Source organism: Callospermophilus lateralis, chromosome 15 (genome assembly GCF_048772815.1).
Source record: "Callospermophilus lateralis isolate mCalLat2 chromosome 15, mCalLat2.hap1, whole genome shotgun sequence".
Taxonomy (NCBI): domain Eukaryota; kingdom Metazoa; phylum Chordata; class Mammalia; order Rodentia; family Sciuridae; genus Callospermophilus; species Callospermophilus lateralis.
The window spans coordinates 41,315,614-41,336,981 of NC_135319.1; the positions used below are offsets into that span (position 1 = coordinate 41,315,614).

A 21,368-nucleotide genomic window follows, 5' to 3' on the forward strand; every position below is an offset into this window, starting at 1 on the left:
AAGAAATTCTTAACTGGTGACTTTGCTTGCTTATATTACTTCATTGTTTATTTACTCTTAACTTTGGCCAGATTAGCAAGTACTCTTAATTTATACTAGTTTTGTTATTGTCCTTTGTTACTATTAGGCTTAAAAAAATCTGTTGGTACCAAAACTACTTCATTCCCCAAGGTACTAAATAGAGGAGCTCTAATTTTTATGCATCTTTCCCAGTATTAAACACTATATAGGAAGAGTTGGTCAGATACATAATTGAGGCGGGCGCCATGGCTCACCCATAAATCCTAGCAGGTTGGGAGGCTGAGGCAGGAGAATTGTGAGTTCAAAGCCAGCCTCAGCAACTTAGTGAGGCCCTGTCTATAAATAAAATATAAAAAAGGGCTGGGGATGCGCCCTGCTATCAAAATAAATAAGGATATGAAATAGAACAGCTCCTACTAAGATCACTTTCACAGTTTCACTTTTACTGCTAACAGTATCAATCGAACCCATTACAAATAAACATCATTTTAAAGTTTCCATGTCTCCTTAATCTGTAGTTGTGGAAATCAAATTTTTTATACTAATCTAATTATGAGCACTTATTTGCAATTAATGCTTTATGTGGACTTATGTCTGTTTTATCATAGATTTTATTCCTATGGGGTAAAACTTCTAAAATTCTGGCACTGAGAAACTATTACCTATACTTTGTTTCTTAAAAATAAAAATCAAATATATTTTGCATACTTTTGATACAATCTTTATTTATTTTTTAGTTTTAGGTCGATACAATATCTTTATTTTATTTTTATGTAGTACTGAGGATCGAACCCAGTTCTTCATACATGCTAGGCAAAGTACTCTACCTCTGAGCCACAACCCCAACCCCTTGACAGAAGCTTAACCAGATAAAGTATAATTATATCAGTAACCACAATAGAAAATTATCACAAAATAAAATAAAATATTATTTTATTTTGTGATGCTGGGATTAAACCAGGGCTTTGTATATGCTAGGCAATTAGTCTTGTTTCTAAGCTATATACCCAATGTATCTCTATTTTTTGTTTTTAGGTGTCTGATAAAGACATCTCTACATAGAGATTTTTTTTTTTTCTTTTCTCCTTCCTTTCTTCCTGTACTAGGGACTGATCCCAGGGGCACTTTACCTATGAAGTATATGCCCTGCCCTTTTTATTTTTATTTTGAGATGGGGGTCTCGTTAAGTTGCAGAATCTGTCCTTGAACTGCCCATCTTCCTGTCGCAGTCTCTTGAGTTGCTAGGTTACATATGTGCTCTAACATGTCCAGCAGAATTCATGTATGTGTTTCATTTTTTGTGTGTCTGTGTGTGTGTTAATGGCGTTGAACCCAATGGTACTCTAGTGAGCTACATCTCCAAATCTCCAGCCATTTTTTTTGTTTTGTTTTGAGACAGTCTCACAAAAGTGCACTCTTTCTGTCATAGCCTGATGAGTTTCTAGAATTGGACCACCTCACCTACTCATTATGCTTTTTTTTTTTTTTTTTTTAGTTAGGCACAATACTTTTATTTTATTTATTTTTATGTGCTGCTAAACCTAGTACCTCACATATTCTTGGCACGTGCTGTACCCCTGAGATATAACTCTGACCCTCAATTATGCTTTTTAAAAAATTTTTTTTATAGTTGTAGATGAATACAACATCTTTATTTATCTTTATGTGGTGCTGAGGATAGAACCCAGGGTCTCACACATGCTAAGCAAGTACTCTACCACTGAGCTACAATCCCAGCCCATCAGTTATGTCCTTTTGTTCAATTGTTTATCTTTGAGTTTCTCGCCTTTAAAATCTGCTGTTTACGGGCTGGGGATGTGGCTCAAGCTGTAGCGCCCTCACCTGGCATGCGTGCGGCCCGGGTTCGATCCTCAGCACCACACATACCGCCAAAAATTTAAAAAAAAATTGCTTTTTTGGGGAAAAGGAAACTAATTTTTTTAAAAATTTTTATTAGTTATTGATGGACCTTTATTTATTTTTTGTTTTTATGTGGTGATGAGAATCGAACCCAGTGCCTCACACATGCTAGGCAAGCACCCTACCACTGAGCCACAACCCCAGCCCCAGGAAACTAATCTTTAAAATATCAGTGCCAGATTTAAAAGGCAAGAGTTCTATTTCCTTTATACATAATAATAATAATTAGGTATTGATTTACTTAAATTCTTATAGAGAAGTATAGAGGTGTAGGTAATATAAAGAACACATATATATTTATTTCATTTGTATTTTAGTATTTGATTTTTAATTTAAGTGTAGTGATCTACAAGCTTACTCTAGAATAGAACTTGAATTTTTTCTTTGCTGAATAAGTCTGATTGAGGGGTATTTGAGTACTAATTTGGTATTACTCTTATCCCTTCTTTGTATGTATTTTGTGTGAATTATGATTTTCTCAAGTAACTTACATTTTAAACTAAGTCAAAACTACTTTTGTTTCAATCTTCTCTAGAGCTGTGGGTTTTCTTTATTTCAAAGCGTCTTCTCTAATGAATTATAAGCTACATACAAAAAGTAGAGAAGTAAAGGTAACACTTAGATACTGATAATTCAAAATTGCAACTATATACAAATTTTGAAAAATAAAATTTTCACATGTCTCCATCTGAATTTATACTTCATTTAATTAACTATTTTCAACTTGCTTTTTACTCTGTAAGGTTATTTAGCTTCAGAATTATGTGAATGTATAACCTTTGGTGTAAGGCTGCTTATTCACTACTTATGTCTGTTTTTCAGTCCTAGTTGTGACATGATGGAACTAAGGCGCCGTTATCAGAATTTATATATACCTAGTGACTTTTTTGATGCTCAGTTTACATGGGTGGATGCTTTCCCTTTGTCAAGACCATTTCAGCTTGGAAATTACTGCAATTTCTATGTTATGCACAGAGAAGTAGAGTCATTAGAAAAAAATATGGCCATTCTTGATCCTCCAGATGCTGACCATTTATACAGTGCAAAGGTTTGTATTTGTGATTTACAGCTTAATTTCTTCTAGTTGTTCAAAAATAAGAGGATATGTGGAATCATTCTTTTTTTGGGAGGGGATATGGGGGATTGAACTCAGGGGCACTTGACCACTGAACCACATCCCCTTAAGTGATTTAACCTCTTTGTGCCTCACTTATTATGCAATAAAATAATGGTTGTTTTAACATTTTAATCCTTATAAAAATGTACAGATGAAGTTGAAAGTTGAATGTTATGACTTTTTTGTTTGTTTTTTTAATATTTATTTTTTAGTTTTCAACAGACACAACATCTTTATTTGTATGTGGTGCTGAGGATTGAACCCGGGCCCCACGCATGCCAGGCGAGCGCGCTACCGCTTGAGCCACATCCCCAGCCCTGTTTGTTTGTTTTTTGTACTGGGGATTTAACCCAGGGACACTTTACCACTGAGCTACATCCCCAACCCTTTTTATTTTTTATGACTTTTGGCCCCAGATAAAACTTAATATTGGTTCAATGTACTAAATTTTTGTCTTTAGGATAACATTCAGAATATGGCTTATCAGAGTTAGTTTTCTTTTGGTTTAAAACATTGTTTGATCTAAAATGCATCCCTTAAATCTCGAGTGGTGGCAGGCAGACATTCATAGTCAGGTAATACAGTTTGTTGAGTCAAGTTGGCAGTTGTGAAGGACTCAATTTGGTTTGTTAAGAGATGCCCCAAGCTGGGAGTGGTGGCTCACGCCTGTTATTCCAGCAGCTCAGGAGGCTAGGCAGGAGGATCTCAAGTTCAAACCCAGCTTCAGCAATTTAGCAAGGTCCTATCTAATGAAATACAAAAAGGGGTTGGGGATGTGGTTCAGTGGTTAAGTGCCCCTAGGTTCAATTCCTGGTACAAAAAAAAAAAAAAAAACAAAAAAAACCCCCTCAAACCTGATAGAAAAGAATTCCAGAATATTTCTATGAAAATAGCAATAGATTTTGCTATAATGGGATTTAGAATGTCTTTGGATGCTGTTAAAGTTCTTTTGAAATTAACCTACCATCCCTATTAATATCATCATTGTGGGTGGCTCAGTACTTTTTGGCAAAGGGTTTGAGAACCTCATGAGGTAAAATTTTGTTCCATTTTCTTCCAAAATATTTTCTATTTGTAAATTAAAATAATTTCAAAAATTAAAAAACTTCCCTTGATAAGTTAAAACTTTATAAGGTATTTAATATTTTAACTTATTTCTGTAACATTTTGCATCCATTTTTATGAGAAATTTCAAATAACTAAAATGTGAGTTTAAGTAGTAGTGCTTCTCATTTTTTTTTTACATTACATTAGACTTTTGACAGGATTGAATTATTTGACTATAATAGGTAATGCTGATGGCTAGTCCTAGTATGGAAGATTTGTATCATAAGTCTTGTGCTCTTGCTGAAGACCCACAAGAACTTCGAGATGGATTTCAACATCCTGCTAGACTTGTTAAGGTAAAATAAACTATTTGTTTTATCTTTAGGTGTATATTCATTTACCTTAGTGCTTACTGTATATATGTGAAATTTAAAAACAGCATATTTTTAATCTTGTTTAGTTACTAAATGATTTTAGTATTATTAAGGTACTCACAATTTATTGATACAGATGTCTTTCTCACTGCAGATTGTGGCTATACTTTATTTGTGTATAATGACTTCAACTGTCATTTTGATTTGTTCATATTTGTAGCATATTAAAATCTTAGTGATAATTGGATTTAGAATGTCTTTGGATGCTGTTAAAGTTTGCATTATAGCTTGTTTGAATGCTAACTGAAGAAATATTATAGAAGGATGAGTTATGATGTGTAAATCCTATTCCATTGCTGAAATGCAGTGTGGAACACGATGAACTGAACTCTTCCTTGACTGACAGATATCTGAGGTAGTAAAAATGATATTGGAAAGGTTTGTACCTTTCCTTTTCAAGTATTTATTTGTAATTTCACAAGTTATATAATGTATGTAAGTGATTCTTTGTTTTAAATTAGTTTTTAGTGGGCATGAAAGGCAAGGATGAAGCCATGGCCATTGGTGGGCACTGGTCTCCTTCGTTGGATGGACCAGACCCTGAAAAAGATCCCTCCGTGTTGATTAAGACTGCTATTCGTTGTTGTAAGGCTCTGACAGGCATTGATCTAAGTGTTTGCACACAATGGTAAGTATCAATTCATTTCTTGATTAGAAATATTTAATAGATTTGTAGATGTTCTTATCGATCAGCCTTTTCCCCTTCCTTATTTTAGCAACACTGGTCATGCAGGTAATCTCAAAGGAAAATCCCCATTTGTAGCAAAAGTTTATTTGGTGCCAAAAATGTTTTTTTGGAAAAAGGATTAAGAACTAATCAAAATATACTGAAAATTTAAATGTTTTGTTATGCTGTACTTTGGAAGTTTGGTTGTATGTTGAAAATACTTTTCATTTCATGTATAGCTGGAGAAGATCGTCAAGAGAGAACTTCATTTCATTATAATTCTTTTGTTATTAAATGATGTAGTTGCTGATTATTTTTGTTCAGCCATATTTTCTCTTGAGGCTTATTTGTCCTATGTATTTTAGTATATTTCTTGTGACTTAATTGAGAATATTCTTTTTTAGCACATGAAATCTGAACAGCTATCCAGCTTCTTCAGGTATTATCTAAAATATGGGTAGCTTTGTAATCAAACTTGAAAATGTGTTGTGGGAACTTATTCTTTTATTCAATAAAATATTGTACAAATGTACCAAAAGAGGAACTATGGCTTCTATAATTTTTTTTTCTTTAGACCAACCTCAAGTTCTTGCAGCAAAATTTCTTTACTTGATGTGCTACAAGTGAACTAGGGTCTTTAAAATGTATTTTAGAATTTTTTTTCCAACATGCTTCTTCCCTTGCAACAGGTACCGTTTTGCAGAGATTCGCTACCATCGCCCTGAGGAGACCCACAAGGGGCGTACAGTTCCAGCTCATGTGGAGACAGTGGTTTTATTTTTCCCGGATGTTTGGCATTGCCTTCCCACCCGCTCAGAGTGGGAAACCCTCTCCCGAGGATACAAGCAGCAGCTGGTCGAGAAGCTTCAGGGTGAACGCAAGGAGGCTGATGGAGAACAGGCACTGAACGCTAATCCCTTTTTCTATTTCCGCTTCTCACAGGCACAGGAACACAGGCACAAATGCACACCACACACTACATAACAAACACACATGGAGGAACATAAGTGGTAACAGCGACTGGTAATCCAGCTTTCAGCAGTATAGTTGAATGTTCTTTTCTCTTAAAAATTCTGTCTATTATGCTAACATTGAGAGTGTTGAGACCTCAAAGGAAAATAAGTTGTGCTTAAATTGCACAGAATTTTGTTTCTACCATAGATCTAGTTGCTGGAATCTGGGACCAGTTGTTGAGCAAGATTAAGTATTAAGCCATTTTAAACATTTTGCCATTTTCTAAAATTTAAAAGATTTTCTCTTTCATGGTCATCAGTTCTAGTCATGGATATTTGAAATTGGACAACCACAAGTCTGAGAGATTTGAAATTTCAGGCTATGTGGCAACGTCTTTGGTACATTTCAAAGGTCTGACTAAATCAGTCTTTGGGTGGCTTGAAAATTGGGGCAAGATCACACACTGTGTGGTTAGTGGAGACCGGCAGTGTTTGTGCATCCCTGATATCCTTTGTGTTGTAATTTATCACCCTTTTGTGTTTCACAGATCTGGCTTTGATTGGCTGATGAGTGTCTTTGTGATCAGTTAAAAATGATAGAATGTATGTACGTGGACTTGCCTAAATAATAACTTTAGGAGAAGACAATCTGAAACATTTGTGACCTTGCACAGATCAGCAACAGACTTTTAAAAGTGAATTAATTTTATTTTAAGGTTTCAAAATAGTAATTATGTTCTTAACTTTGTATATTAGGATGAAGAAGAAAAGGATGATGGTGAAGCTAAAGAAATTTCCACTCCTACCCATTGGTCTAAACTTGATCCAAAGACAATGAAGGTAACTTTGAAAATTATGGTTTTTAATTTGAAATCTCTTTAACAGGAATACATAATATTGGTGAGAATGATGGTAGTATGTTTTTCAAATAAAAACCATTCAAAATGAAGTCTGTCTTGGCACCATGGCACACATTTGGAATCCCAGGTTCTTTGGAGGCTGAGGCAAATTAGAGGCCAGCCCAGGTAATTTAGCAAGACCCTTCCTCAAATAAATAACAAGGGCTGAAGATTTAGCTCAGTGGGGTAAAGTCCACTTTTTTTTTTGGAGTTTGTCCCAGGCCCTTTTGTGCTATACAACCACTGTACCTCTGAGCTACATCCCCAGCCCTTTTTATTTTATTCTGAGACAGGATCATGCTACATTGTCCAGCCTGGCCTCGAACTTGTGATCCTCCTGCTTACCCTGTGCCATCAGGTCTGGCTGTTCACTGATTTTATATAACTATAATATATTGTATTTACCTGTGAATATATACATACATGTATAAATAAAAAGTGATGTTAAATATCAGTCTAGCTAGTAACTGTAAAATGCTTGCAATTTCAAAGTACCTGTAGTATCAGGAATATTGTTTTCTGGTTCAGTAATTGACGAAGAAGGCAGAATTTATCACTGGGCACAGTGGCCTGTATAATCCCTGTGGCTTGGGAGACTGAGGTAGGAGGAGCACAAATTCAAAGCCAGCCTAAGCAACTTAGTGAGACCCTGTCTCCAAATAAAATATAAAAAGGGTTAGAGATGTGGTTCAGTGGTTAAGCTCTTCTGGATTCAATCCCTGGTACCAAAAAAAAAAAAAAAAAAAAGGAGGTGGGAGGCAGCAGAATTCTTACACTTATGGGGCTGGAGTTGTGACTCAGTGGTAAAGCACTTGCCTTGCATGTGTGAAGCACTGGGTTCAATGTTTAACACCCCATAAAAAGAAATAAACAAAATAAAGGTATTGTGTCCATCTACAAGTAAAAAATAAAATTAAAAAAAAATATTAAAAAAATAATTTCTAAACTTATGTAACTTAAATTCAGGGGTCAGAAAAGAAACAGGAAAAAGATGAACTTGATTTAAAAATAAATTTAAGAGTAAAATGTAGAGTGTATGCCTCTAAACTGTGAAGGAAATAATTTAATAATTTATTTGAAAATAAGTGGTTAACCTGCATTGGTTTTTTTCTTCTGGGTGTCTCTAGCCCAGTTATCTTAGTATTATTTCTGCTGTTTTGTATTTCCGAACTATAATCTATGGTCAAGATAGAGACTGATCTTTACTTCACCTTTTACAGTTTGTTGTTAGCAAATGCCTTTTAGTTGACTTTTGTTCTTAGCACAAAACAATTTTTCTACTTAGTTAGGAACAATTTCTTTCTGGATTTTTGTTGTTTTGTGTTTGTGGGGTTTTGGGGGGTTGGGGGGAGACTGATTTTTTTTTTTTTTTTTTTTCCCTTTTAGTACATAGGATTGAACCCTGGACTACTCTATCACCACATTATATCCCCAGCACTAATTTCATTTTATTTTGTTGTTTGGGTTTTTAAGAGTTATAACACATCTCACTTAGTGTTGAGTTTGGCCTTGACTTGTGAACCTGTTATCTCAGCCTCCTAACTCATAAGTAGCTGAGATTACAGGCATGCCCCACCTAGCAAGGCTTGAACCTTGACTTTAAACTCATTGATTTTTTAGTAAGTAGACAATGTATGTCATAAGAATGTCTTATTTGTTGAGAACCACAGTTTAGTCAGAATGATGCCTGGCATTTTTACCAGAGGGAATGGTTGAAAGGTGACCCTGCTCCGGGATTAGGGTAGATCCTGCTGGGAATAGGGCAGCTCCAGGATTAGGGCGGATCCTGCTGCCTTGGGCACAGGAGTTCCCTTTCAGTTCTCTTGGGGTTCTGAGAATTGGCTAATGGAGCCCAGTGTAGGCAGTGTGTTCCCAGGAAGTGTGTGTAGAGTGCTGGTGAGAGTTCGGGAATAAAGGTTGCTGAACCTACAAGGCTGTGTGGTGGTTATTTTGTGCCCAGCCACACTGCGGCAGTTATTCTTTAATTACTTCCAAGTTGTCATCATCAATATCAGGTTCATATAGGGTACTCAAAAGATTATAAAAACATTGACAATAAGACTAAGACTATACCCAACACTTTTTTTTAAAACTGATTGTTTTGATGTTAAGTTCTATATTTTATTTTTATTTATTTATTTTTTTGATACTGAGAATTGAACCCAGGGCCACTTTACCACTGAACTACATCCCATAGTCCTTTTTAATTTTTTATTTTCGAATAGTCTTGGTAAGTTGTATAGGGTCTTGCTAAGTTACCGAGGGGTGCCTTGCCTCGACCTTGGGTTCCTCTTACCTCATTCACCCATGGAGCTAGGATTATAGGTGTGTGCCACCACATCCAGATTCTGTTTTCTTTTTTATAGGATACAAGTAATATATTTAGTTGGTTGATTGGCTCAAATCATGTTGTATTCAAAAGTTGGATTTTAATCATTTTCATTTAACGTCTTTTTTTCTCATGTAATTGTTTTTCAATTTTATATTCTATATAGTTTATGTATTAATACTTGTTAGATATTGCTTTTTATTGAATGTGCAGATTCTATACTTTTTTGAAGTGAAGGACTGTTGTAAGTAAATCTAACAAGGTGTGCTGGTGCAACTCTGTAATCCCAGTGACTTTGGAAACTCTGCAGCAGAAGGATTACAAATTCTAGTCCAGCCTCTGAAACTAAGTGAGACCCTATCTCAAAATAAGGTGAAAAAAGGGCTTACCTAATACCCGAAAAGGTCCTGTGTTCAATTCCTAGTATTTCCAAAAAAAGGTTAATAATTAGTAAATCTGTTTTTCTCCCTGAGTTCAGGATATTTCACACACACACACACACACACACACACACACACACACACACAATTTTAATAGTTTTATTTACTTTTTTGGGGGGGCGGTACTAGGGATTGAACCCAGGCACTCTAGTAACTGAGCTATATTCCCAGCCCCTCATTTATTAATCTTTATGTCAGCTGAGGATCAAACCCAGTGCATCACACATGCTAGGCAGGCCCTGTACCACTGAGCCATGATCCCAGCCCCCCAGGATATTTCTTTAGGTAAATTCCCAGAAATTAGAATTACTGGGTCAAGGGTTAGGGGGGATAGATCAGTGGCAGACCACCTGCCTAGCATGTGCAAGGTTCTGGGTTCAACCTCTAGTACCATTAAAAAAAGGAACAGTAAAAAAAACTTTGAATCATCTTAAAATGTTTTGAATTATTTTCCAAAATATTCTATACATATCACCTGTGTGGGTTTTTTTTTTTTTTTTTTTTTGGATACCCAGAATTGCACTCAGGAGTACCTAGCCACTGCCATATCACCAGTCTTTTTTTACCATTTTATTTATTTTTTATTTTTTGGTACTGAGTATTGAACTCAGGGGGCACTTAACCACTGATCCACATGTCCAGCCCTATTTTGTATTTTAGTTAGAGAAAGGGTCTCACTGAGTTTGCCTAGCACCTCAGTTTTTCAGAGACTGGCTTTGAAATCACAATCCTCCTGCCTCAGGCTCTGGAATTAAAGGTGTGCACCACATTGCCCAGCACCTTTTTATTTATTTTGAGACTAAGTTGCTCAGGGCCTTGCTAAATTGCTAAGTTGGTCAGGGTCTTGCTAAATTGTTTACTAAGGCTGTCCTTGAATTTGAGATCCTCTTGCCTCAGCCTTCCAAGTCACTAGGATTATAGGCATGCTCCAGCACATCTGTCTTTTTTCATAAAATTTTTTTTTAAATCAGGTAAAGGTATATAGTTTGTTTATATCCCATTTTTTTTTCTATGTTGCATACATTTAGGTAAATGATCTCCGAAAAGAACTAGAAAGTCGAGCCCTTAGTTCCAAAGGATTAAAATCCCAGTTAATAGCTCGATTAACAAAACAACTTAAAGTAGAAGAACAAAAAGAAGAACAGAAGGAATTAGAGAAATCTGAAAAAGAAGAGGAAGAAGAGGATGATAGGAAATCTGAAGATGATAAAGAGGTATTTATTCAACATTTGAATATAGTTGTATTGGTATTTCTCTTAGTATGTTGGGTATTCATGGAATATATGACTTCACTTTGTGTTTGTGTGTGTGTGTGTGTATTGTTTTATTAAGGTATGTAAGGTAAAAGTCGAATTTTTTCCCACAGGTGCTTTACTACTGAGCTAAATCCCACAATCCTTTTTATTTTATTTTTTAAGTTGTGTATGGACTTAATGCCTTTATTTGTTTTTATGTGGTGCTAGGATCAAACCCAGTGCCTCACACTTGGGAAGCAAGTACTCTACCACTGAGCTACAACTCCAGCCCTCCTTTTTATTTTTTGAGACTGGGTTTTTTCACTAATGAGCTGAGGGTGTCCCTAAGTTGTTGAGGCTGACCTCGAACTTGTACTCCTGCCTCAGGCTTCTATGTAGCTGGGATTACAGGCATGTGCCACTGCACCTATCTAAAAATTCATACCTGTAATGAATAGTTCTGCAATTTTTTAAAATTATTTGTTCTAATTAGTTGTACATGACAGTAGAATGCATTTTTTAAAAAATGTTTTAGTTATAGTTGGGCATAGTACCTTTATTTTATTTGTTTATTTTTATGTGGTGCTGAGGATCGAACCCAGCTCCTCGTATACGCTAGTCGAGCTCTCTACCGCTGAGCCACAGCCACAGCCCCTAGAATGCATTTTGACATATGATACATATATAGAATATAACTTCTCATTCTTGTTGTACGTGGTATAGAATCATACCAATCCTTTAATCATATGTACGTTCAGTAATAATGTCCGATTCATTGAACTATCCTTCCTACTCCTGTACTCTGTCTCCTCTCTTCACTCCCCTCTGCCTATCCAAAGTACCTCTGTTCTTCCCTAACCCCCTGCCCTCATTGTGAATTAGCATCCACTTATCAGGGAAAAAAAAAAAAACATTCAGCTTGAGTTCCAGTGAAATGCTCATGCCCTAATTGTGATGCTTCTAAAGTAATATTTTTGATTGGATTCTACTCAAGAATAGACCAAATTATTCAAGCTCTTTTGTACCTCAGTTTTATATCTAATACATTTATTCCTTAGTGCATAAGTTTATTGTGTTCTCTGAAATTGAGAACTAGTGTGTTTTAGCCCCAGTAATTGGATAAACCCTTAGGGTTTTTAAATGTGATGTATTATAAAATACCCATCCACAGTTCCTAAAGAAGTTCTTTGAGAAGTTAGTGACATAGATCAAATTGTAAGGAAAACAATTGGGTAAATCTGAAAAGTGAAAAATTTTATAAAGCAAGTTGTGTGAACTTTTCAGAATGTGTCCACATTAAAGAAAGATTCTTAGGAGCTGTCTTAGATTGAAGAAGGTTAGTGAATTTGACTGGATCTGGGCTAGGGAAAAAATGTCATTAAGAATGGTATGTGGGGGCTGGGGATGTGGCTCAAGCGGTAGCGCGCTCACCTGGCATGCGTGCGGCCCGGGTTCGATCCTCAGCACCACATTCAAACAAAGATGTTGTGTCCGCCAAAAACGAAAAAAGAAAAAAGAATGGTATATGGGGCTGGGGATGTGGCTCAAGTGGTAGCACGCTCGCCTGGCATGCGTGCAGCCCGGGTTCGATCCTTAGCACCACATACAAACAAAGATGTGTCCGCCGAGAACTAAAAAATAAATATAAAAAAATTCTCTCTCTCTCTCACTCTTTCTTTAAAAAAAAAAAAAAAAAAGAATGGTATATGGGGGGCTGGGGATGTGGCTCAAGTGGTAGCGTGCTCGCCTGGCATGCGTGCAGCCCGGGTTCGATCCTCAGCACCACATACAAACAAAGATGTTGTGTCTGCCGAAAACTATAAAATAAATATTAAAATTCTCTCTCTCTAAAAAGTGAGGAGCTAGGCAGCTCAGTGAGATCCCGTCTCTAAATAAAATACAAAATAGGGCTGGAGATGTGGCGCAGTGGTTGAGTGTCCTTGAGTTCAATTCCCAGTTCTGGGGGAAAAAAAAAAGAACAGTATAATTGGAGAAATTTGATTGTATATGTAGTTGTTACATTAGATATTATTGAAGTTTTATTAAATTTTGTGGGTGTGATAATGGTTTTGTGATTATGTAGGAGAATTACCTTTTTTTAGACAATACATGAACTTGTGATTTCTTATCAATTGGGCGATAAAATACTTATTTTGGTGATAACATTTTTTCAGAATTGACCAGTGGGAACCCTTTTAAGTTATATGTCCTTTTTACATATCCTCATCATTTTTTGAAGGATTTCTTACTTTTTGGCCTGATAGGATGTTTCAGTCTTATTGTGTACAGTTCTCACTTTTGGTCTTCAGTCTTTTATGGTCAGGAACCCCAAAGAACCTGGTGTAGTAGTACACACCTGTAATCCTAGGGAGGCTGAGGTAGGAGAATTATAAATTCAAGGTCAGCCTGTATAACTTAGTGAGACTGTTTCAAAATGAAAAAAATAATGGGCTAGGAATATTGAGTAGTAGAATGCCCCTGGGTTCAATCCCCAGTACAGCAAAAAAAAAAAAAAAAATCCAAAAGATATCCAGAAGAAAGAATTCGGACCCATAAAAGCTACTACCCTTAGTAAATTTGAACTGTTCTCTTTTTTTTAACCCTTATAGTTGTTTTGGTCACTCTAAAGAATTTTAGGTATTTTGCCATTTTTCTTTATATGGTGTACATTTTTTGAATACATACATATTGTACATGAAGGTTTAAACCATGAACTAAAATTTCAAAATCCAGGAGGAAGAAAGAAAACGTCAAGAGGAAATGGAACGCCAGCGTCGGGAAAGAAGATACATTTTGCCTGATGAACCAGCCATCATTGTGCATCCAAATTGGGCTGCAAAAAGTGGCAAGTTTGATTGTAGCATCATGTCTCTGAGTGTCCTTTTGGACTACAGATTAGAAGATAATAAAGAACATTCGTTTGAGGTAATGTTTTATGTTTGAATCAGGATCCAGATAAGGTCCACATATTGTGTGTCTCTTAAATCTCTTTTTCTCCCAATTGCTAATTAGGAAAATCAACAGTTTATTCTATAAAGTTTTTCATATAAATTACTTTTGTTGATTTTTTTAATCCTATGGTATAGTAATACCATATGCTTGTGTCCTGTATTTTCTATAAATTGATAGTTAGATCTAAATTCTTAATCAAGTTGTGGGCTTTTAAAAGAATTTTGAACTTTTTGAAGAATCTATTGAAATCCTGAGTCTTAGCTTTAGAACTATTTAGATAAGGCCATGCATGGTGGTACATACCTGTAATCCCAGTAACTCAATAGGATTGTAAATTCATTGCCAACTTGGGTAATTTAGCCCTGTCTCAGAAAGATAAAAAGGAGAAGGGGATGTTGCTCAGTTGCAGAGCGGCCCTGGGGTTTTTAGTCTCCAGTGCTATAAATAAGTATATTTTAGTGTATAAGTTGATGAATATGTGGTAGCTCTTACCATGGCTCTCTGCATAATAATAATAATGGATATTCCATACTCAGGGTTTTTAATTGTTTCAATTGCCTGAAATGTTCTTCTAGATATCTTCATAATTCATTTATTCACTGCCTTCTAGTCACTTTTTTGGGGGGTGGGGGGTACTGGAGGTTGAACCCAGCGGTGCTTAACCCACTGAGCCACATCCCCAACCCCTTTTGAATTTTATTAGAGACGGGATCTTGCTGAGTTGTTGAGGCTGGCTTTGAATTTGCAATCCTCCTACTACAGCCTCCTAAACTAATGAGATTACAGGCCTGTGCCACCATGCCCAGCCTTCTGGACACTTTTTAAATGTCAGAAAGAGACCTTGTCTAACTACTCTTTCTCACTTTCTTTTTATAAAATACATGCTAGGCAAGTGCTTTACCACTGAGTTGCATCCCAGTCCCTTTATATGCTTGTTTTTCTTGTATTTTGATATTAATTGGGTTATTTCTTATACTAGGTTTGTTACCTTTGTGCTGAAATAATTTTTTTTTTTTTTCTTTTCACTGCTGTATTCCCAGCCCATGGTACATAGTAGGCATTTGATTAAAAACTTATTGACTGGGTCTGTAGTCATAGCTTAGTAGCAGAGAGCTTACCTAGGATGTGTGAGGCACTGGGTTTAATCCTCAGCACTACATAAAAATAAATAAATTAGCTAAAGGTATTGTGTCCATCTGCAACTAAAAAATATGTAAAAAAAAAAAAAAAAGTATTGACCAACAAATGGAAATATAAACAAACCCTTATAGAATAAATAAAGTATTGTGAAGATTAAAAGTTTCGTTAGGAGTATAGAATTCTTTTTTTCTTTTCAGATTTTCTATAGTAGATTATATTATAGTATTTGACTAAAACTATACTAACCTAATATTTTATATCTTTGAAACATTGTTTCAGCATTTTGAGTCTTTGACATCCATTATTATAACTATATTTTAAATGTACTTAATAGATTCAGCAAATATTTATTAAAATTATTAACTGCTATATTTAATATTTCTGTTGCATTTGTGTTAATTTTCATATCTTTTTATAGGTTTCATTGTTTGCAGAACTTTTCAATGAAATGCTTCAGAGAGATTTTGGTGTCAGAATATACAAATCATTACTCTCTCTTCCTGAGAAAGAAGACAAAAAAGAAAAGGATAAGAAAAGCAAAAAAGATGAGAGAAAAGATAAAAAAGAAGAAAGGGATGACGAAAATGATGAGCCAAAACCCAAACGGAGAAAATCAGGAGATGATAAAGATAAAAAAGAAGATAGAGATGAAAGGAAGGTCTGTAATTATTTCCATAATTCCTTCTTTTAGATTGTAACAAATGATGTTATTTCCATCAGAATATTAAAATACGAAGCCAAACTGTATTAGAAAATTTGTCTTTTAATTAAGCCAATTTCCCAAACTGCTGAGGACCTCAATAAGTTGCTAAATTGGTCTCCAATTTGAGATTCTCCTTCCTCAGCCTCCTGAGTTGCTGGGACTATAGGCATAAGCCACCACTCCCAGCTATTGTTACTCTTAAATGTATTACTTTGTGGATGCTGTGGTTATGGCTCAGTAGTAGAATGCTTGCCTGGCATGTGTGAGGCACCACATAAAAATAATTAATTAAATAGAGAAGTGATGTCCATTATACAACTAAAATAAAAAAGCTTTACCTTTTTAAGAAATTTATAGTTTGAAACTATTTTAAGTAAATACCTTTTTTTTTTTTTTTTTTTTTTTTTGGTGATGCTGGGATTAAAACCCAGCTCATTGCACATATGCTAGGCAAATGCCCTACCTCTGAGCTACATCCTCAGTCCTTTAAATAAATAAATGTAATGGACTTAATGTTTTCTTACTAAATTTTAAACTACAGAAAGAAGATAAAAGGAAAGATGATTCTAAAGATGATGATGAAACTGAAGAAGATAATAATCAAGATGAATATGACCCAATGGAAGCAGAAGAAGCTGAGGATGAAGAAGATGGTATGATTCAAATTTTCTTTATTCTGATTATGTTTGAAAAAACATTTGTTTGCTGACTTTGTAAAAGTGAAATCTATGATTTTGATATTTTTTATTAGAAAGTTAAAATATTCTCTAATGAAATATATTAAGTGATTGTTGTTCACTAATTTTTAGGTGAGAAGGCTATATTTTGGTGCTTTTGGTTTTTGTTTTTTATACTACTGGTAATTGAACCCAAGGTCTACAAAAGCTCCACAAGTGCTCTAAACATTAAACTGCATCCCTGACCCTTTTATAGAATTTAACTCAGAGAAAGGGTCTTGCTAATTTTCACAGACTGTACTTGAACTTGAAATCCTCCTGCCTCAGCCTCCCAAGTAGCTGGGATTACACGTGTACACATATGCCCAGCCAGAATATATTCTTTGAAAAATAATTTGAGTGGTTTATTTTTATTTTTTTTTAATTTGTTTTTTAATATTTATTTTTTAGTATTTGGCGGACACAACATCTTTGTTTGTATGTGGTGCTGAGGATCGAACCTGGGTCGCACGCATGCCAGGCGAGCCTGCTACCGCTTGAGCCACATCCCCAGCCCTAATAATTACCCATGGTACCTATTAACCTATGTCATAAAAACCATGTACGGGCGGGCTAGGGTTGTGGTAGAGCACTTGCTTAGCATATGTCAGGCACTGGGATCGAGTCTTAGCACCACATTAAAAAAAAAAATCAGTAAAATAAAGACCCATCAACATCTAAGAAATATATTTAAAAAAAAACAAACATGTAGGGTTGACATTCTAAATACTTTTTTTTGTACCAGGGATTGAACCCAGAGGTGCTTAACTACCAAACCACATCAGCTCTTTTTAAATTTTTTTTAGAGAAAGGGTCTTACTGAGTTGCTTAGGGTCTTTCTAATTCGCTGAGGCTTGGTTTTCAATACTCCTGCCTCAGCTTTTCAGGTTGCTGGGATTACAGGCATGTGCCACCATGTCTGGCTGACACTCTAAATACTTTCTAGTAAACATTCTGATCAGTAGTAGATGTTGGCCATAAAGTATCTCTGTGTAATACCTTACCCATATCTCTTTATTTTGATGTGACTTGAGAATTTTGTCTTTTTTTCATATCAGAAAACTAAAAATCTTTTTTTTTTTTTAACTTTATCTATGGATTATACTTCTTATTATTAAAGGTTATTTTGGTTTGCAGCTTTTGGGTTTTTTGGTAGTGGGGATTTAACCCAGGGGCGCTTTACCACTGGGCTACATCCTCAGTCCTTTATTTTATATACGTATTTTTTATTATGAGACAAAGTCTCAAAGTTGCTGAGGACCTTACTGAGTTGCCAAGGCTCACTGTGAACTTGATATCCTCCTATCTCCACCTCCCCAGTTGCTGGGATTGTGGGCATGTGCCACCCTGACTGGATCATCACATTTTCTCCTCATGTCATTTCATTTTTCTTATTGATGAAAATATTCACATAAAATGTTGAGGGGGTTGGGAATATAGCTCAGTTGGTAGAGTACTTGCCTCACATGCACAAGGCCCTGGGTTCAATCCCCAGCACCAAAAAAATAAATAAAATGTTGAGAGAATTGTACAGTGAACACCCATATGTCTTCCAATTAGGATTTAATATTCGTTAGTATTTGACTTATTTATTTTGTCTTTTTTCTGATCCATTTGAAAGTATGAATTCTTCAACTTACTTGGGAGGCTGTGGAAGGAGGATCAATGTTTGAGGCCAGCATTAGCAAGTTAGTCCCTAAAACTTAGTGAAAACTTGTCGCAAAATAAAAAACATAAAGGAGATGTAGCTCCATTGTAATGTGCTCCTGGGTTCAGTTCCCAGTACCAAGAAAAAAAAAAAGTGAAGGAAAGAAAGGACATGCTTAATCCCACAATCATACCTTTATTATGCAATAATGCCTTAATAACGCTTAATACCTGTTTTTGCTTTGCCCTAATAATAGCAATGACATGATACACATTCACCAATTTTGCTTCATATCTCTTCTGTTGTTACATGGCACAGTGCAAACTTAGCCCTATTACAGCCATATTTCCCCCCCATATTGTTTTTTTTTTGTTTGTTTGTTGTTTGTTTGTTTATTTTGTGGGGGGCAGGGGTTACTAGGGATTGAACTCAAGGGCACTGGACCTTTTTGTTTTGTTTTGTTTTTTTAAGGTACTGGGGATTGAACTCAGGGGGCCACTCAACCACTGAGCCACATCCCCAGCCCTGTTTTCTATTTTATTTAGAAACAGGGTCTCAGTGAGTTGCTTATTGCTTCACAGTTGCTGAGGCTGGCTTTGAACTCTCTATTCTCCTGTCTCAGCCTCCCATGCCACGGGGATTACAGGTGTGTGCCATTACGCCTGGCTACAAGTCCAATTTTTATCATACCAATTTTTATAAAATACATATTAGTTTCAGAAAAATTAGATTTAATTAAGAGTTAATCATCTTTTTTTTGTTTGTTTGTTTTAGAGAGAGAGAGAGAGAGAGAGAATTTTATTATTTATTTCTTAGTTCTCGGCGGACACATCTTTGTTTGTATGTGGTGCTGAGGATCGAACCCGGGTCGCACGCATGCCAGGCGAGCGCGCTACCACTTGAGCCACATCCCCAGCCCTCATCTTTTTTTCTTTTTTTTTAATTCTTAAATTTTTTTCCCCTCCAATAGCCTCTAAATTTGTAGGTCCACCCCATACTGGTCCTAAAAGATCTTTTGGATTCTGTAATGCCTCCTCTAAACACACCTGTCTGCCTGAGCAGATTTTTTTTCAAAGCTCTGTTGTCCTCAGGTGGATGATTGACGAATTGCATTGTCTACTCTTGCACTTCTGGAGATTTAGTTTCATCTGAAGCCTGCAAGACCTTTTCACTGTTCCTATGTTTAAAACTTTTTGTAAATCCAATTTAAGGGTCCCACTTAACGCTTTGAGAGCCTATCTACTGCTGAAGATTTTATCCAGTTCATGATTTCAAACTGACCCCATCCCATCTCCTTGTGGACAAATTTGATCTCATTCTCTGGAGTCATTAACTTGAAATTGAATGCTGTAGTAAATTCTGCTGCAACCAATGTCCAACCTTCAACAGTGTAACACTTATTAAAGGAAGTCTCATAATTCTCGTTGTTTTGTGTGAACATAGATAATGCCACTCCATCCTCTGGAGTTCCTAGTGCTTTTACAGCACTCAGATTGGATCCTGAAGAGAAGGTATTTTTTGTCCCACAGATAATGAGGCTTTTCCCTTCCATCCAGTTTTCCAACTCACTTGCAAATATTATAACATCATAAATCTGAAAAGGCATTAATTTCAGTGGTATTGTTCAGAGTAACAATGCCAAGTCCATTTTCTTCCTTTTGCAGATCAACATATCCAACAGGAAACCACTAAAGCATCACTTCTTCATGGAAGCCATGAGATGTAATAAAGTGATACTGCCCATCAATGTAGTAGTTTTGTCCTTACAGAGATGATATCTTCAAAAGACTTATTATTTTTAAGTTGGAACAAGGCTTTAAAGGTTTTCAGAAATCAAATAAGTGCTTATTTAGTTAAATAAGATAAAAGAGTTAGGCCTTTTTACACTTTAAAAAAATGTTAAATGTGGTATTTCTCCACCTTCCCTGAAAAGTTTTTCAGCACCCTCCTGCACCTCTGTATAAACCACTGCTTTCCCACTCCCAGGAGGGTACATTGGGCTTCAGCTGCCATCTAGCTGGGAAGCCTGGAGGCTCTCTGTGTGAGGTTCACTGGGAAAGGTGCTAACATCCATTCCACAACCACCTTCTGGGATTCTCTTCCTTATGACACTTTTAAAAGTTATGACCAGCTCTTAAATAGAGCCCTGGAGGTCTCTGGGGTGACTTCCCTTTCTGCTTTCCTCCATCATCTTAATTAAAAACATCTCAGTTTTTCATGTAGTTTTTCCTTTTGGCTTCTAGAAAATATACTTCACCTTGTTTGTTCAAGTTTGTGTTATGTTTTTCAGTTTTATCTATAGAGTTAATTTTATCTTTTGAAATATGTCCTTCAGATATTTGTAAAATTAATTTGATTTAATAAATCAATTAATAAAGTCATTTAATTGATTTAATAAAGTCAGTTTGGTGCTGATAGTGACAAGAATGCTTGCCTGTCATATGCAAGGCCCTCAGCACTGCAAAAAGAAATAATGAAATCAATTTGTCCCTCTAGTTTTTCTCCCATCCCCAGTAGTGGGGATTGAATTCAGGGGTCTCTAAAGTAAACTACATCCTCAGCCCTTTTTCTTGTTTGGAGAAAGGGTCTCACTAAATCATCTATGCTACTCTCAACTTTATAATCCTCTTGTCTCAGTTTTCCAAGTTAATGGGATTACATTCATGTACCCTTGTGCCAGATCACCCACTATATTCTTCCTCTTATTTTTTGTAATTGTTTTTTTTCACATCTACACTATTTTTATTTATATATTTATTTGATATAATTTGAAAATTTGTTCTGTAGTGGAGGAATAGTGGTTTTTTGTTTTTTGTTTTTTTTTTTCTGTGGTGCTGTGGATTGAACCCAGGGCCTTGTACATGCAAGGCAAGCACTTTACCAACTGAGCTATATCCCCAGCCCATGGAGAAATAGTTTGTTTCTACAGTAGTTAAAAATATCTCTGTTGATGAATTTTTGCTGCTCTTACATTTATTTTTATAGATCGGGATGAGGAAGAAATGAACAAACGGGATGACAAAAGAGAGATCAACAGATACTGCAAGGAAAGGCCTTCTAAAGATAAGGTATTTATTGAATATTGTTTTCTTTATAATGTGATGATCTGTATATTTTACATAATTAAATTTAATTTTAAAATATAAC

At 35.7% G+C, this 21,368-nt stretch overlaps 1 protein-coding gene, 1 non-coding gene and 1 pseudogene across 5 annotated transcripts in view; 2 read left to right on the forward strand and 1 right to left on the reverse strand.

Annotated features, from left to right (window-relative positions):
* The window catches only part of Ccar1 (cell division cycle and apoptosis regulator 1), a 52,889-nt gene that overhangs the window by 25,380 nt on the left and 6,141 nt on the right, over positions 1-21,368 (forward strand). For 3 of the 4 annotated variants that reach the window (XM_076835153.1, XM_076835154.1, XM_076835155.1), the window contains 10 exons: positions 2,764-2,989; positions 4,348-4,461; positions 5,001-5,167; positions 5,896-6,106; positions 6,916-6,999; positions 10,856-11,041; positions 13,796-13,987; positions 15,573-15,812; positions 16,399-16,510; positions 21,207-21,289. In XM_076835153.1, the coding sequence (XP_076691268.1) occupies positions 2,764-2,989; positions 4,348-4,461; positions 5,001-5,167; positions 5,896-6,106; positions 6,916-6,999; positions 10,856-11,041; positions 13,796-13,987; positions 15,573-15,812; positions 16,399-16,510; positions 21,207-21,289 (1,615 nt within the window). Of the gene's footprint in view, positions 1-2,763; positions 2,990-4,347; positions 4,462-5,000; positions 5,168-5,895; positions 6,107-6,915; positions 7,000-10,855; positions 11,042-13,795; positions 13,988-15,572; positions 15,813-16,398; positions 16,511-21,206; positions 21,290-21,368 lie in introns of those variants that run through there. The other variant, XM_076835156.1, reaches the window with a different exon arrangement.
* On the forward strand, positions 4,806-4,870 carry LOC143381674 (small nucleolar RNA SNORD98). The gene has a single exon (XR_013088848.1). It is a non-coding gene; the product is annotated as a small nucleolar RNA SNORD98 (small nucleolar RNA).
* Positions 19,535-19,827, reverse strand: LOC143381490 (ethylmalonyl-CoA decarboxylase pseudogene; annotated as a pseudogene).